Consider the following 14,197-nt stretch of genomic DNA (forward strand, 5'->3'; position numbering starts at 1 on the left):
TGTTCTGCCGTGTTTCTAAACACTACAACTGTTACAGGAGCACTCAACTCTTACAAAGAAAATATTAAGTGCACCATCTCTTTGAAGTTCATTTGCGCAGAATTTTGGGCTAGTTTTTAGTTCGTTGTCATGCACACACGTAGAACATTCGTTGTTTTTTTAGTCGCATTCTGCACAGTTTACATGAGGTTTTTTTAAAGGTAAACAATACAACAGGCTCTTGCTGACTAACTGCGGAGTTTGCACGTTGCTCCGATGGTCATCGTTTTTATCACTGCTTTTTGCAGAGACTTGGAAGACTGAAAGTTAGGTTCACTGCAAGCAAATTACGCGTTTTGTCAAATTGCATAATGCGCTAACTTATGGAGCTTGTCGGCTAGCCAAGTTGATGTGCGCCGCAACACTTGGTTTGACAACACGTGCAACTGTGCCAGAGTTCCGCCACTAAATTTAGCGGGCGTGGTGGCGCCCTCTAGGGATAGATTAAGGAGCTCTTCGGCTGGCCAGGTTGATGCGCGCTTTGGTCGGTGCCGCTGGTCTGGCAACGCCTACAACTGCACTGAGTTCTGCGCCAGAATTCTGCCGCTAAATTTAGCTGGCGCAGGGCGCCCTCGGGGGCCACGTGGGCGCTCCGTGAACTAGAGGTGCGTGCTAAATTCAAACTACGGGACGTGGAACTTAGGACTAATCACTTTCAATTATGTGTGGAACATGTGTGGTCATGCTTGGCAAGCCCAGCGTGATTCTTATGCTATGACCAAACCGGTCTGCGCACTGCCTAAGCATCCACTAATTTTTTTCCTGCTTGGCGAAAAAAATGACAAAAACAAAACAAGATTGCTAGTTTGCATTGATGGTTTAATAGCCGATACAAAAAGCACTCGAGTTCTCAAACTGACCCCAAAGTATGCAAGAATAAAAAAAAAACGCCGACCCTCTGAAACCCATTTGTAAACGAAGGCTCACAAATCAGCACAAAAATGCCAAATGGTACAAGAATCTCACACCTTTCATTCCTCAATGCACACAGCAATCACATGAGAGTCACCTGTACAATATAAAGATGTGTAGCATCAACGATGGTTCCCTCACAAGACTAGGAGTAGCACACAATTCTGACGCAGATATCCAACTGTGGTTACCTTGTCAGTTGGAATTTCCGAGTCCATCCCACACAAGATCAACAACAGCGCACACATACACACACTTAAGAACTGAAGCCACAAATGACAAAAGTTCAAACACATTATGTACAGATGGTAAATTGTGTATCACATGCTTGGAGAACCTGGCTAGCCGACTGGATGCCTTACAAAATAAATGTGTCCAATGCAAACCCCTTTTTTACATATTTACAACCGGTACCCATTAAAGAGGGAGGGGAGGGACTGTTAAGTGTGTTCTCCACGAGTTTACTAGGATGACTAGCGAGTTTCTGTTCGTAACATGTAAGCACCAAAGGTAAGCAACCAGTTTTCTTTACCAACTATAGACATTGAAGCTGGAAGGTATATATTTCTGCAACCTGTGGCTTGGGCACCTAGATAAGTCTTCCTCAAAATCAACACGGCAAGTGCTTAGTGCAGCTGCAATGACAGTTAGTACCACTACTAATGAAGCTTGTGCCTCAAAATAATTTAAGAGAAGGCAATAAAAGCACACTATATTGAAAAACCTAATTATATTTGATTAATGCATGAATTCAAGCTAGAGTGCTATTTATAAAACACTCGGAAGGAAATAAGCTCAAGACCACAGAAAAATGAAATCAGCTGTAGAGAAACAGAAAAAGAAAATCAGGGATTTGTTTGTTTCAGCAAAAGCTATAAGTCCAGGCGAGCACTAGAATTTGCCAGGCTATAAGGGCCAGCTAGTTCTTCAAATGAGTTCCCTTAAGGGGGGACGAGGGTCTTAAAACTAACTTTTTTATTTATGGCTACAATTTCATGAAATTTTGCACACAGATGCATTTTTCTCTTCTGATTCCAAATATGTAATCAGAATTGAGCTGGTGGTCATAAATCTTACAAAGTCTAGAATGTAATTAGGTAATTTCTTACGCAGCTTTATTGAACTTTCTCACTGCATTTTGTTGCTTTTATTTACACGAATTGATAGCCAGAGAGTTCCCATACCCGATGACATTCTTCGTTTTTCTCTAAAGGCATGTCATCCTGATATGCTATGTCGAGAGTAAAAGGTCGCAGTATTTGACACTGCGACTCGTTAAGCTAATTGTAAATTGCTATTTATACGTGGCCTAAACAAAAAAAGTAAGAATGTCATCGGGTACAGGAACTCTCTGGCTATCAATTCATGCAGTTAAAAACAATAAAATGCAATGAGAAAATTCATTAAAGCTGCGTAAGAAATTACCTAATTACACTTTAGAATTGAAGATAACTTTTGATCTAAGACCACCAGCTTAATTATGGGTACATTTTTGGAATCAGAAGAGAAAAATGCATCTGTGTGCAAAATTTCATGAGATTCTAGCCATAAATAAAAAGGTCAGTTTTAAGACCCTCGTCCCCCCTTAAACAATCTGATATACAGTTATGACCACTGGGGCATTTATTACCAGGAATTCACTTTCTGTTTTGAATGGCTAAACTAGCACAGAATCTAAGCCACATGCTATTTCTTCGTTACATTAGGAGACAAACTAACTTCGATTTGTTTTCAAGAGGTTCTCTTTCATAAAGCCAACAAAAACTCTACATGCTGTATACAACTCATCAGAAACACAGTTTCCTCAGGTTTGATGTCAACGGACTTGACACTAAGAGTTCATAGAAAACAGAAATTTCCGTAAGATCTAAATTTGTCCGTCATTTTAACGACTAAACAAGTCTGGAGTGCAAAAGAAAATGCTTGCCATTGCGTGCAGTGTTAAAAAATCTATTGCGCATGTTAAAAAACAGTGGCACAGGAACCCTGACAGACAACGTAAAAGTTCATCATCAAGGATACAGCCAACTCTTCAGCAAAAACAAAAGAAGGCAATGAAACGTGCATGCTGCTGTTACAAAACAAGGAACACTAGGATTGCATGTTCACAGCAAAAGCAGGCACCATTGTCATGTATCACCGAAGTCTCACAACATAACACCACAGGTGTGAAAAACAAAGCTGCTTAACAAGATCAGTCACATTTTTACCACCACGGAAGAAATTGAGGCCACTAGGATTCACACTATCCAGTGGAAGGAATACATTTCAAGTACTAATGCAAACTGTTGCGCTGTCAAGCCTTGTAACTAGGCTTCTGTATAAAACAGGATGTACTATTTACAGTGACGACTTGAGGAGCATGTGAGAAGGTGAATGTTGCACCCACACTCGCACACAGCAATGGCCGGGGTGAAAAGGAACCATCAGAGCACCATGCAAAATGACAGTGCGCTTTTTAAGTAGTAGGAGACGTTGATGGCCGAAAAGGCATTGATCGCTTAAACAACTGACAGCTGCTGTCAGTGAACACAATGTCAATCCATGCACTTTTGGCAAACAGCTCGAAGAGAAGGCAGCAAGTAAGAAGAAACAAGGGATAGTGCACAAATAATACAACTTTGAATACCAGGTTAACAATCCAGTCTTGCTGAGTACAGCAGCTTTGCACCATCGGCATCTGTGGCATGCTGGCAGTCATCACAGGCAATGCAGCGTATGAAATACGAGAAAAAAATGTGGACGTTAACTGTGAGAACTTTGCGGTCGGCAGGAAATAACGCCTTTCTCTTAACCTAGGCTCAAGAGGTTCGCTCAAGGTGCATTTCTTTTCATCCGCCAACAGTGTTTGAAAGAAACGACCGACTCCAAACCGGTAGCGTTGGTTCACAGATTGGAGAGGTTATCTAATTCACTTGTAAAATAACAAAAAGAGTTGTGACAAAGCTTTCGAAGTCCCCCTTTCACAAGCCTGAATCAAAGGCAGCACAAATGTATAAAGAGCAAATATTCTGCCTCATGCAGTCAATCGAGCATGAACATCCATACAAACAACGTCCAGGTCACCTTTCATCTGATTTTCTCCCAGAGGGCGACTAACAGTAGCAGTGATGTCCACAGAGACAAAGACCTTCTGCTGCACAGAAGAAACATGCCAAGTTCGTGCTCTGAAAAACCTACCAGACTAAGTATCCAAAAGTAACGTTCAGGTATTAACCTTCTGTGTTACAACGCACTCGCGACTGCCAATGTTTCCCAGAGGGCGCCACTGGCCATAGTCGCGATGCCTACTGGAACACCACCAGAACTTCTGGTAACATTAGAGTGCACACTCAAAATGCTCAAAGGCAAGTGTCAGATATTGACTTTCTCTGTTGATGGCACTCCGGTGACCGTCGCCGTTTCCCAGAGGGCGCTACTGGCCGTAGTAGCAATACCTCCCGAAACACCACCAGAACTTCCGGCAACGCTAACCAGACTGCTCAGGTTCGCGGCTAGACTGGGTATGTTTGCCGCTATGCTTCCGGAATAGAGCGGAACTGCTGATGCCGAACTCCTCCTCACAACATCCACCAAGAAAGGTCCCGACGGAGCCGTCAGAGACGATTCCGCGACGCACGGTTGCTGCCTCGACGGCGTGGTGCCGAGAATCGTAGCGCCCCCACTAGGTGTCCCGCTGGGCTTGTACACGAGCGACGACGACACCGTGAGGTTGTTGAGCGAAGTCCGCGTGAAACTGGTGCTGTTCCGACCGAGGCTGCTCAAAGTGCTTCCGCGGCCGATGCTGCTCGACGCTGACGTCCGGCCGATGCTCCGGCTGCCCTGGTCGAGGCCGGCGCCGATGCCACCGCTATTCCCACCTCCGTTACTGCTGCCAGTCTCGGTCGCCGAATGGCTCACTGAGTGGGAGCCACTTGAGTGACTGCGGCGGGCTGCGTTCAACACAAAAACGAGGTACTCGGGTTTTGTCTCTCGCCTCACAGTTAAAGGCACTGAAGACAGTGAAGGCCGACCTTAGTTTAACTGTAAGATGACTGAAGATTTCATTTCTTTATGGTGCAAGTACAGCTTGGTCCGAGAATACTATGGCTAATGTGGATGGTATGCATGGGGTAGCGTCAAAGACTTGTCTTCCCCATCATTTAATCCCAGAAAAGCCGAGTACCATGCCAGTGGAAAGCTTGTACCGACTGGAAAACTGGTGGATACCTGGTGGCAGTAGGAACCGAATCCCACACCTCCCACATACAAGGCAAATGGTCAGACCCCTAAGGCCACTGCTGTGGTAAACTACAAGCAGTCTTTCTTCACACTACAAAGTCGTTCACTTCTTTTAGATAACACCGTCCCAGTTGTACCAGCAGAAACCTACCTGCAAAGCAAAAACTGAGAAGTCATACGCTCTGAACAAGTTGCGCTCCCCATGGATATGCAACATACTGCAAACATGTGGCATATTCACAGACTGAACTGCGGACACTCGTAATGCATAAAGGAAGAAAACAGTTTCAAACAGTTACACTGAAGGTCAGAAATCGGGTTGCTGCAATCTTGAAAACCAATCAGTAAAATCCTAATCAAACTGTATTAAAACACAACAGCACTGCTTCGATGCTCTTAGTTAGGAAGGAGACTTTAAATCATTTGTACTCCTATGTACATTGTACTGTACATTATTGAACATTGTAGTGAACTGCATGCCAATTTGTTCTACATGTACAGCTATTGTACAGTCAGTCATCTCATGGCATCCTTGTAACCACTCAGTGCATTCAAGCTGAATAACAATGCAATAAACTAGCCTCTTGTCGCCTTGCAAACATTTGTACTCTAGCATTGGGTAAGCCTTGAGCACTGTGAAAAAAATCGATAAAGCAAAAGGGAATTCAATAAGCACAAAGCGCCCACACACCAGAGCTTAACCACGCAATACTATGCCAGAGAATGAAAAAAGTGGGAATTTCACATTCACACTGTCTCTTGTGCTTCCATACGACCTCTGCCAACCACATTCTCCTCTTCACCTTAAGCATGCTCACTGCATCAGCGTTTGCAGTGAAGTCAGCAACATTCCTTGCATTGATATTAAACAATGAATGCATTGTTGGTTGCTCCACAGTTGTTATGGTTTGTACCAGCCAGCCTTAATTACCTTAGAAGGAGATTATGAGTGAAAAGTTCAGTGCTGTGTAAATAGCATGGTGCGGTATGGTATGTGTGGCTTAATGTCCCAAAGCTGCTCATGGGCTGTGAAAGATAGCAGGGTGGGTAGCTCTGAATCAACTTAAACCACCCGGGATTCTCAGCATGCACTCATATTGCATAGCACATGGACATCTTTTGCGTTTCACCACCATCAAAACATGGCCACCGTGGTTGGGATTCCAGCCCTTAACCTTAGGGCCAGCAGATCAGAATCACATGGTGATAGTTTAAAGAGAACAAAAGGAGTGTTGCCTCAACCTACACCACTATGTACAGCAGGTGGATCTTTGAGGAGCCAAATCCACTGCGCCATTACGGCGGGTACTCTACAAAGCCCAAGCCTACAAAATAAAAAGTCCAACTCAAAGAAGGCAGCCCTTGATAAAATGCCACAACGTTGCTAGTGCACCATGTCACACTGCACAAACTACCCGTTCAGCAAAACTCACAAACATTTATGCAATGCTGCATAATGTGAGAACCGAGCAATAGCTGTTGTGCCGTGCTACATGTGACAAAAACAATGCCAGTAAAGGAAAGCAGCATTACACATGTGGTGTAGCGTAAGACTATTATTTGCCACCCTACAGTCCTGCCCATCATCTACCAAGCCCATTTTACTGTGCGGACATCTACGCCGACATCGCTGTACAGAGGGTTGGTGCCACTAACAGCTCTCGCTGTAGAACAAGAGACACACACACACAAGGGTTCAAAAATGCTAGAACAAAACCAAAACGAAGCCTAAATTTCAGCTCAGCGCTACTTATATATGTGGACTTGCCTTCAGGTTGCACTCTGCTTCACCAAAACTTCTGATTCACCTACAACGAAAAGAGTACAGGCGCGGGGCGGGAGCAGAGCTACACGTCGTCTTCGACTTGGTGGACAAACTGGTATCGCACGCTGCCCGAGACGCCTGGGATGGAGCCAGAAATGCACGCAAAAGACGTGCGCACGAGCCAATCAACACACACTGCACACTCGTGGCACTGCGATGCAGGCTAGCGTAGCGGTACTCTCCAACTGGGAAGCGCAACGTCAAAAAGCGTTGCTCACGAGGGCAACACAAGCGGGGGGGAGGGAAAGACTTGCCTGTGGGGGAAAAGCGTGCCTGGAGAGAGGAGGAAAGGGCGTGTGCAAAAGCGCAGTGAGAAAAAGGTAGTCTGAAGCGTGCGGAAGCAAGAGAGCGGTACGACGACAAGGAAAGCCATGCTCACCTCTTGAGATGCTTCCGGAGAGGGAGCCCGTCATTGTGTAGTCGAAGATTGCGTCGTCTTGAATGGCAGTGCCACCACTGGAACAGCCCTCACCGCACCGTATCTTGAGGCTGGCATCAAGAAACAATTAAGTAAATTTAACAGAAAATCAACTGAGCCACATCTAAACAGACCCGTTAAGACAGCCAGTCATGTTGACACTTGGGCTTGTCGGTATATACTATGCGAAGGCAAGATAACTGCTGGTCCTTAAGGGTAACACAGTGGATTCCAAGAGAAGGCAAACTTAGCAGGGGTGGCAGGAAGTTAGATGGGCGGATAAGATTAAGGAATTTTCAGGAATACGGTGGCCGCAACTGGCGAAGGACAGGGTTAATTGGAGAGACATGGGAGAGGCCTTTGCCCTGCAGTGGGCGTAGTCAGGCTGATGATGATGATGATGACTATGCTACAACCTTCGCACAGCCAGTCAGGATGCAGATCTTGCCAACACAGGTGCGAATAATTTTTCTTTTTTAATGTGATGTTGATTGCCACAGGGTGAAAATCATTCCATATGAATGGCGGTTCCACACCTGGAACAACTTTCATGTCTGATCTCAATACTATGCTCTGTGAAAAAACCCAGCTGGAAAATTTCAAGCCCGCAAATGCTTGTTAACTACATGCCGAGACATGCTTGAGAATCTATAGATGAATTAGGGGACAGCAAAACAGCATCAAGACAATGAGCAAAACAAAATATGCCAAGGAAATGGCATTCCTCTGTAAATGCCTTTTACTTTGTTCTGTCCGAAACATCCGAAATTCCAAGATGCCATTACGTTACTGCCAAATCTTAGATAGCACAGGCACACTCTGAACAAAATAGAATCACAGTTTCGCCAGCTTTTGCATCAAGTGCTGTGAACGAAATCTCAGCCTGCTGACGGCAAGCTGGCATGGGCAGTGGAAATGACTTTAGACTTACGTGACACTTACCAAAGTTTTTTTTCGGTTTTGCTGTGTTGGGAAATTTAGAAATGCAAGCATAAAGATTTAGTGCGAAATGCGCCGGCACAATTCAATAAAAGTCAAAATGAAGTGAAAAAAAAAAAACTTGATTAAAAGAAACTTGTCATGTTTCGCGAAAATGCCAACTTTCATATTTGCTCTGCTGGTCAAAGAAGTGAACTGAGTGAAGAGACTTAAAAGCAACCTAACCTTAAAGGCATCCTCCGTAGCGGAATTTAGATGCATGTGCAATATCTTGCAGCAAATTGTACCACTGCTAACGATTCCACACACAACAAAGATCAAGGATTAAAATTAGAGACTAAATGAACTACATATAATCGACTTTTGTCAAGTGTTCCACAAACTACGGTACTGCCTGACAGGCCAAGGATTCTCAAACTGGGTTCCATGGAACCTTTAGGTTCCTAGGAGTCTCTTTTGGGTTCCCTGAATGCCTAAATCCCAGCAAGCCTTAACTCCAATTTTTCCTTTCACCTGCTTTATATTGGGACCACAGTAAAAGCTTGTTACTTTTACCTGTGCTTACAAATCCGGATCACTCGAACTGTCCGCTGAGTCCCAGCCAGCGTCCATGTAAGTCTATAGCTTCAACTCGCTAATTCAGACGCTGCGGTTCTTGCACCGGTTAATTCAAACAGGCTCCCAAAGGGAGATGTGTTCAGATATGACAGGCGTGGCAAGAGATCATCGAAATAGCCCTACTCAGAACCTGAATTCCACGCTGCAGAGCCAATCGCGAGCCTCAAACGTGCGCTCAACAGCAAGCACAACAAATTGCGCCACCTCCGAGAACAATCCAACCGCTCAGTTTCGATTTCATTATACTAAGCTTCGCGCCAGCGCACAGCGATGGTGGCTCAAGCAGCCAGTGTCAGCCACCCAAAAGAGGACGGCTATGCAGTTTCGGAGGCCATTTGGTGCGTCGCTGGTGTTTTCTTCACCCCCTTTTTTTTTCTAACAACTGAGCGCTTTCCTCCCTTCGCCCATGTGATTCCACCCTTCAGAAACTACACGTTGTCATGTGTTGTGCGGTGAAGCCTCCTCATGTACAACGGCGCCATGATAGAGGTGAACGTCCACCCAGGGAAGCCCTTAGAATTTTGGAGCAGTTCTTCTTTGACGCTCTCAACAATATGCATGCAACAAAGCACTGATGAGGATGTAAAAGACAGTCATTGACGCGCTGTTCTCATCTCAAAAGCAAAACAACCATAGCTCAGTAATTTATCGTGATGCAAGCAGTTCTTGAAAGTATTTTTCGGGGTCATTCGATAATTCGAACTTTCGGATGAACATTTTGTTCGGTCCCTTGAAATTCAAACTTACAAGCCTTTACATATATTTACTCTTAACTGCTTTTAGCACCCTGTTTCAATACACAGCCAGTTATTATTCTTTTGACTTCAAAAAGAGAACCGCCAGCATGAGCTAATGCACACACACAAAAAGAAAAAGACACTGACCGGTTCCAGAACCCCAGCAGGGCTCCGCCAAACCGCGACAGACTCAGGGGCCCACCGATGAGCCCACAGAGTTGCTCAGATGTCTCCAGGAAGGATGTCGTCAGCGGCGACACGTAGATCGGGTAGCCAATGGGCTGGTCACATGATGAGTTGATGATGTTCCGCAGGGCTTGGCGGGCGTTCTGGATGCTGCCGCGCTCCGGATTCCGGTTCCGGAGGTACACAAGCTCCTGCTGCTGCCCTGCCCAAAGCCCGCGAACGCACTCGCGGTTCACCTTGATCACGCGGAAGCTGAGCTGCCGCTTGTTGAGCATGATGATCTTGTAGTCGTCTGAGCTGTCATCAAAGACGTGCCTGTGGTAGAATAAAAGCCAGAAAAAGGGAGAAATAAAAACTGTCTTATAGTCCGATATAACTTCAGAATGCAGTGAAGCTCCACCCACATTCAAGACCACTGAACAGAATTCCTTCGTGACAAAAACGTAGTCCGTTGTAAAAGCTTTTCTTGTTATCAAAACAAGACGTTAAGCATGAGACAAAATTATGAGCTCAATCATTTTTATGCCACTGGCTTGTTTGATCTAGTCAAACTTCAAAAAATCTGATTTTGTTCACTGTGGTAACTGGCCAGCGCAGTATTACAGGTCACCGCGAACCATGGCCAGTGTTATGAACTGTTAAGTTGTATCTTACAATAGTTAGGCTTGCCATTTTCGTCAGATTTAGGCAAACCTGACAGGTGACCAGGAAACCATACTGCGGTTAACGACTGAACATTGAGTTCTAAGAAGTTCATGAGTGTCAAAAGCTATGTCAGCACATTGTGAATTTCATCACACATTAAACAACCTGCAGCTAACAGAATCCAAATTTGCATTTTGTTTCATTTTTTTTTCAATTACATCACAAAACAAATCGGCCAGCTTTTAATTCAGAGAAAGAACAGTTTACTCGCACAATAAAAATGAGTAGCTTTATCAATACTCAGCGGAAAAACGCAGCTCACACATTAAATCGGGAAATTTACGAAACTCGCCGAAACGCATCTGATGTTGATGAAAACGAAGCATCAAGTACTGGCGACCCCGGTGTCTTGCTTACCTCAGAGCAAGAAGTGACGGGACGCTTGACAGCACTGCATTCCGCCACGCCGGGTCAGCTTCGTGAGAGATGACCAGGTTCTTCTCATAATTGCTGATGGCCTCATACAGCGTAGCATGGTCATCATACTCCGCGGAGAGGAAGTGGTCCTGAGAAAGTGAGAGAAGTTGCGAGACTTGACTAACCTGCATAGGATGACAACTGATTACCCAGAAAAAAAGCGCATTATAAAGGAAAAATTTGAAGTGTTATTAAATTTTTCTGACACACTAGTCATTATCATCACCATCAGCCTGACTACGCCCATTGCAGAGCAAAGGCCTCTGAGAGCCCATGTCTCTCCAATTAACCCTGTCCTTCGCCAGTTGCGGCCGCCGTATTCCTGCAAACTTCTTAACCTCATCCACCCACCTAACTTTCTGCCGCCCCCTGCTACGTTTGCCTTCTCTTGGAATTCACTCCGTTACCCTTAAGGACCAGCGGTTATCTTGCCTTCGCATTACATGCCCTGCCCAAGCCCATTTCTTCCTCTTGATTTCAACTAAGATGTCATTAACCCGCGTTTGTTTCCTCACCCACTCCGCCCGCTTCCGATCTCTTAACGTTACACCTATCATTTTTCTTTCCATAGTTCGCTGCATTGTCCTTAACTTAAGCTGAACCCTCTTTGTTAGTCTCCACGTTTCTGCCCCATAGGTGAGTACCGGTAAGATACACCTGTTGTACACTTTTCTCTTGAGGGATATTGGTAAGCTACCATTCATGATCTGAGAGAACCTGCCATATGCGCTCTCCGCCATTCTTATTCTTCTAGTTATTTCCCTCTCATGATCCGGATCAGCGGCCACTACCTGCCCTAAGCAGACATATTCTCTTACTACTTCTAGGACCTCGCTACCATTTGCGAACTGCTGTTCCCTTGCTAGGCTGTTGAATATTGCTTTGGTTTTCTGCATGTTACTTTTTAGACCCACCGTTCTGCTCTATCTGTCTAACTCATTGATCATGCTTTGCAGTTCATGTCCTGAGTGGCATGAACTAGTATGCCCAGGCTAAGCATATTTTTATATTTTTTTTTTAACACATAACAGGCAATGGCTTCTGCAAGAATACCCAGCCCAGGACCAACTTTGTCATGCTGCCATCCTTCACTTGTCGCGACATTCCCCTCCTTGCACCAGCTACACCGGCACTGACCTGGTGCAACTTGAGGGCCATCCGGACACTAGGGGCCACGACCCGACGGAGCAACTCCATGTCCTGGAAGACCCACTCATCCCGGACGCACGTAATGCGGAAGTCGCCCTTGAATAGCGCGTGGAGGCCGTACAGCAGAAGGTCGACGCTGCTGAAGAAATCAGGAATGCAATTGTATCAGGGTAGCGCTCCAACACTGCTTGCATGTTTCAGTGTGCAAGCTGGCTGGCTGGAACACTCAAAAGCCAGACTTGGTGAAAGAAATTTGGCAGACAGGCAAAGTTACTATAAACGTCTGAAGAACAGAGTAGTTTTGTGAGAGTTTCCTCCGAGTAAAAGCGTTCCCAACCACAAGCTGAAAATGGTAACAAAACAGCACTATCAACTATGTTTAATAATGGACATTTCAGAATATGCACTTATGTTTACACTGTAGGATGTGCAATGGATGGAAAAAAAAAAGCGTGATGAGCGTGCAACAGACATGAACAGAATGACGTTTTGCAGGCCTTGCCATGTGCAGTCGTGAGCAATACGAGAGGGAACAAGGCTGGAACATTCACTTATTGATTACTATGAATTTATGTGCTTGTCACACATACAAATTTATGGTTGTCAACATAAAAATTTATGCTTGTGACACAAACTTTTTATGTATTGCACATAACTTTTTATGTGTCACACAAAGTTTTTTATGTGTGACAATCACACAAAAGAGTTTGTATGACACACATAAAAATTGATGATTGTCACACATAAAATTTTTGTGCCACACAAACTTTTTGCATGTGTCACACATAAATTATTTATGCGTGACAAAAAAGTTTACATGTGACACATATAAAAATTTATGCTTGTGACACAAACTTTTTATGTATTGCACATAACTTTTTATGTGTCACACAGATGTTTTTGTGTGTGACAACGTGTGACACACATAAAAATGTATGCTTGTCACACATAAACTTTTTATGCATCACACATAAACTTTTTATCGGTTGCACATAAACATTTTGTGTGTCAGACAAATTATTTATGTGTGACAAGTGTCACACATAAAAAAGTTTCCTTCTAGTAACGCTCATGACTGTACGCAAGTTCCTTCTTAGATAAGCCAGCCCTGTGTACAGCCTCTCCATGTCTCTTGTCTTTTTATTTGCACTGTTTTGTTACCGTGAAGAGCCAAGCAGTCCGCACCATCAACCTTGTGAACTAAAATGTGCACACTACCGTATCATGCAGAACGAAGCCCTTACTGCAACAACTTATTAGACACGCGTAAAGCAATGTGGCTGTAATATAAATCAGGAGCTATCAGAGTGAAATGCAGTCAGAGTCGACGCATCACTAACCTACCTTGAGAAAGAGTTGTGAGATGCAGTCCCCAGGGCTCGCCGTGCCAGCAGGCTCAGCGAGAAACACAGCGAGACGACGACCGAGTTACGGTCGTGTTCGAGATTCTGTAAGACATACACAAAAGAAACCACATTCAACAAATGTTTCAGAAGTCTCCAAGCAAATAAGCGAGTGCGTGCGCTTAAGTCAGACATTTGTTCCAAAAGCGGATTGAAAAGATCTGTCCGAGTGTGACTGCAATGCATGCCCTAAAGCCAGTCCTCCCTCTTAGTAAATATGAAATGTTCAAAATAAATTCCTTTGACAGGTTTCTTCTGAAAAGAATGGGAAGGAATAGGTGCCCCATAGGAACGTGTACATAATATTCACAAACGATATTTCAGACTCTGTGGAGTCAAGAAGCTCAATATTTCGGACTAAAGTAAATGCCAGCCATACTGTTGAGATCGTTTGGAGACCGGCTAAAATACAACCATATACTGCACCTTGCAAAAGGAACTTAGGAAACAGCAAAATTCACAATTTCTGAAGCCGGTTATTCGCAAGAAACTGATTTCTTGAAGTTCATAGATTTATTTTGGAGTGTTCAATTATTCAGAGCACTTCTCGTGTTCTGCCAAGTCCAAAAAATCGGTAGGAAACTGTGTTAATAAATTCCCAATTTAATATTAGTAAACGTGCTTGCTA

The 14,197-nt window shown here is 44.4% G+C and overlaps 1 protein-coding gene across 7 annotated transcripts in view; it reads right to left on the reverse strand.

The window, feature by feature from the left end:
- Positions 1-837: 837 nt before the first annotated feature.
- Positions 838-14,197, reverse strand: part of pcx (pecanex) — a 68,062-nt gene continuing 54,702 nt past the window's right edge. For 3 of the 7 annotated variants that reach the window (XM_089560802.1, XM_089560801.1, XM_089560799.1), the window contains exons 33-38: positions 13,511-13,614; positions 12,155-12,305; positions 10,958-11,106; positions 9,857-10,210; positions 7,377-7,486; positions 838-4,883 (exon numbers count right to left, since the gene is read on the reverse strand). In XM_089560802.1, coding sequence (XP_089416928.1) covers positions 4,306-4,883; positions 7,377-7,486; positions 9,857-10,210; positions 10,958-11,106; positions 12,155-12,305; positions 13,511-13,614 — 1,446 coding nt within the window. In that variant the 3' untranslated portion in view covers positions 838-4,305. Of the gene's footprint in view, positions 4,884-6,940; positions 7,076-7,110; positions 7,271-7,376; positions 7,487-9,856; positions 10,211-10,957; positions 11,107-12,154; positions 12,306-13,510; positions 13,615-14,197 lie in introns of those variants that run through there. The other 4 variants (XM_089560804.1, XM_089560800.1, XR_016285664.1 and 1 more) reach the window with 3 other exon arrangements.

The sequence above is a fragment of the Amblyomma mixtum genome, chromosome 9 (assembly GCF_055824585.1).
Source record: "Amblyomma mixtum isolate Tamu chromosome 9, ASM5582458v1, whole genome shotgun sequence".
NCBI lineage: Eukaryota > Metazoa > Arthropoda > Arachnida > Ixodida > Ixodidae > Amblyomma > Amblyomma mixtum.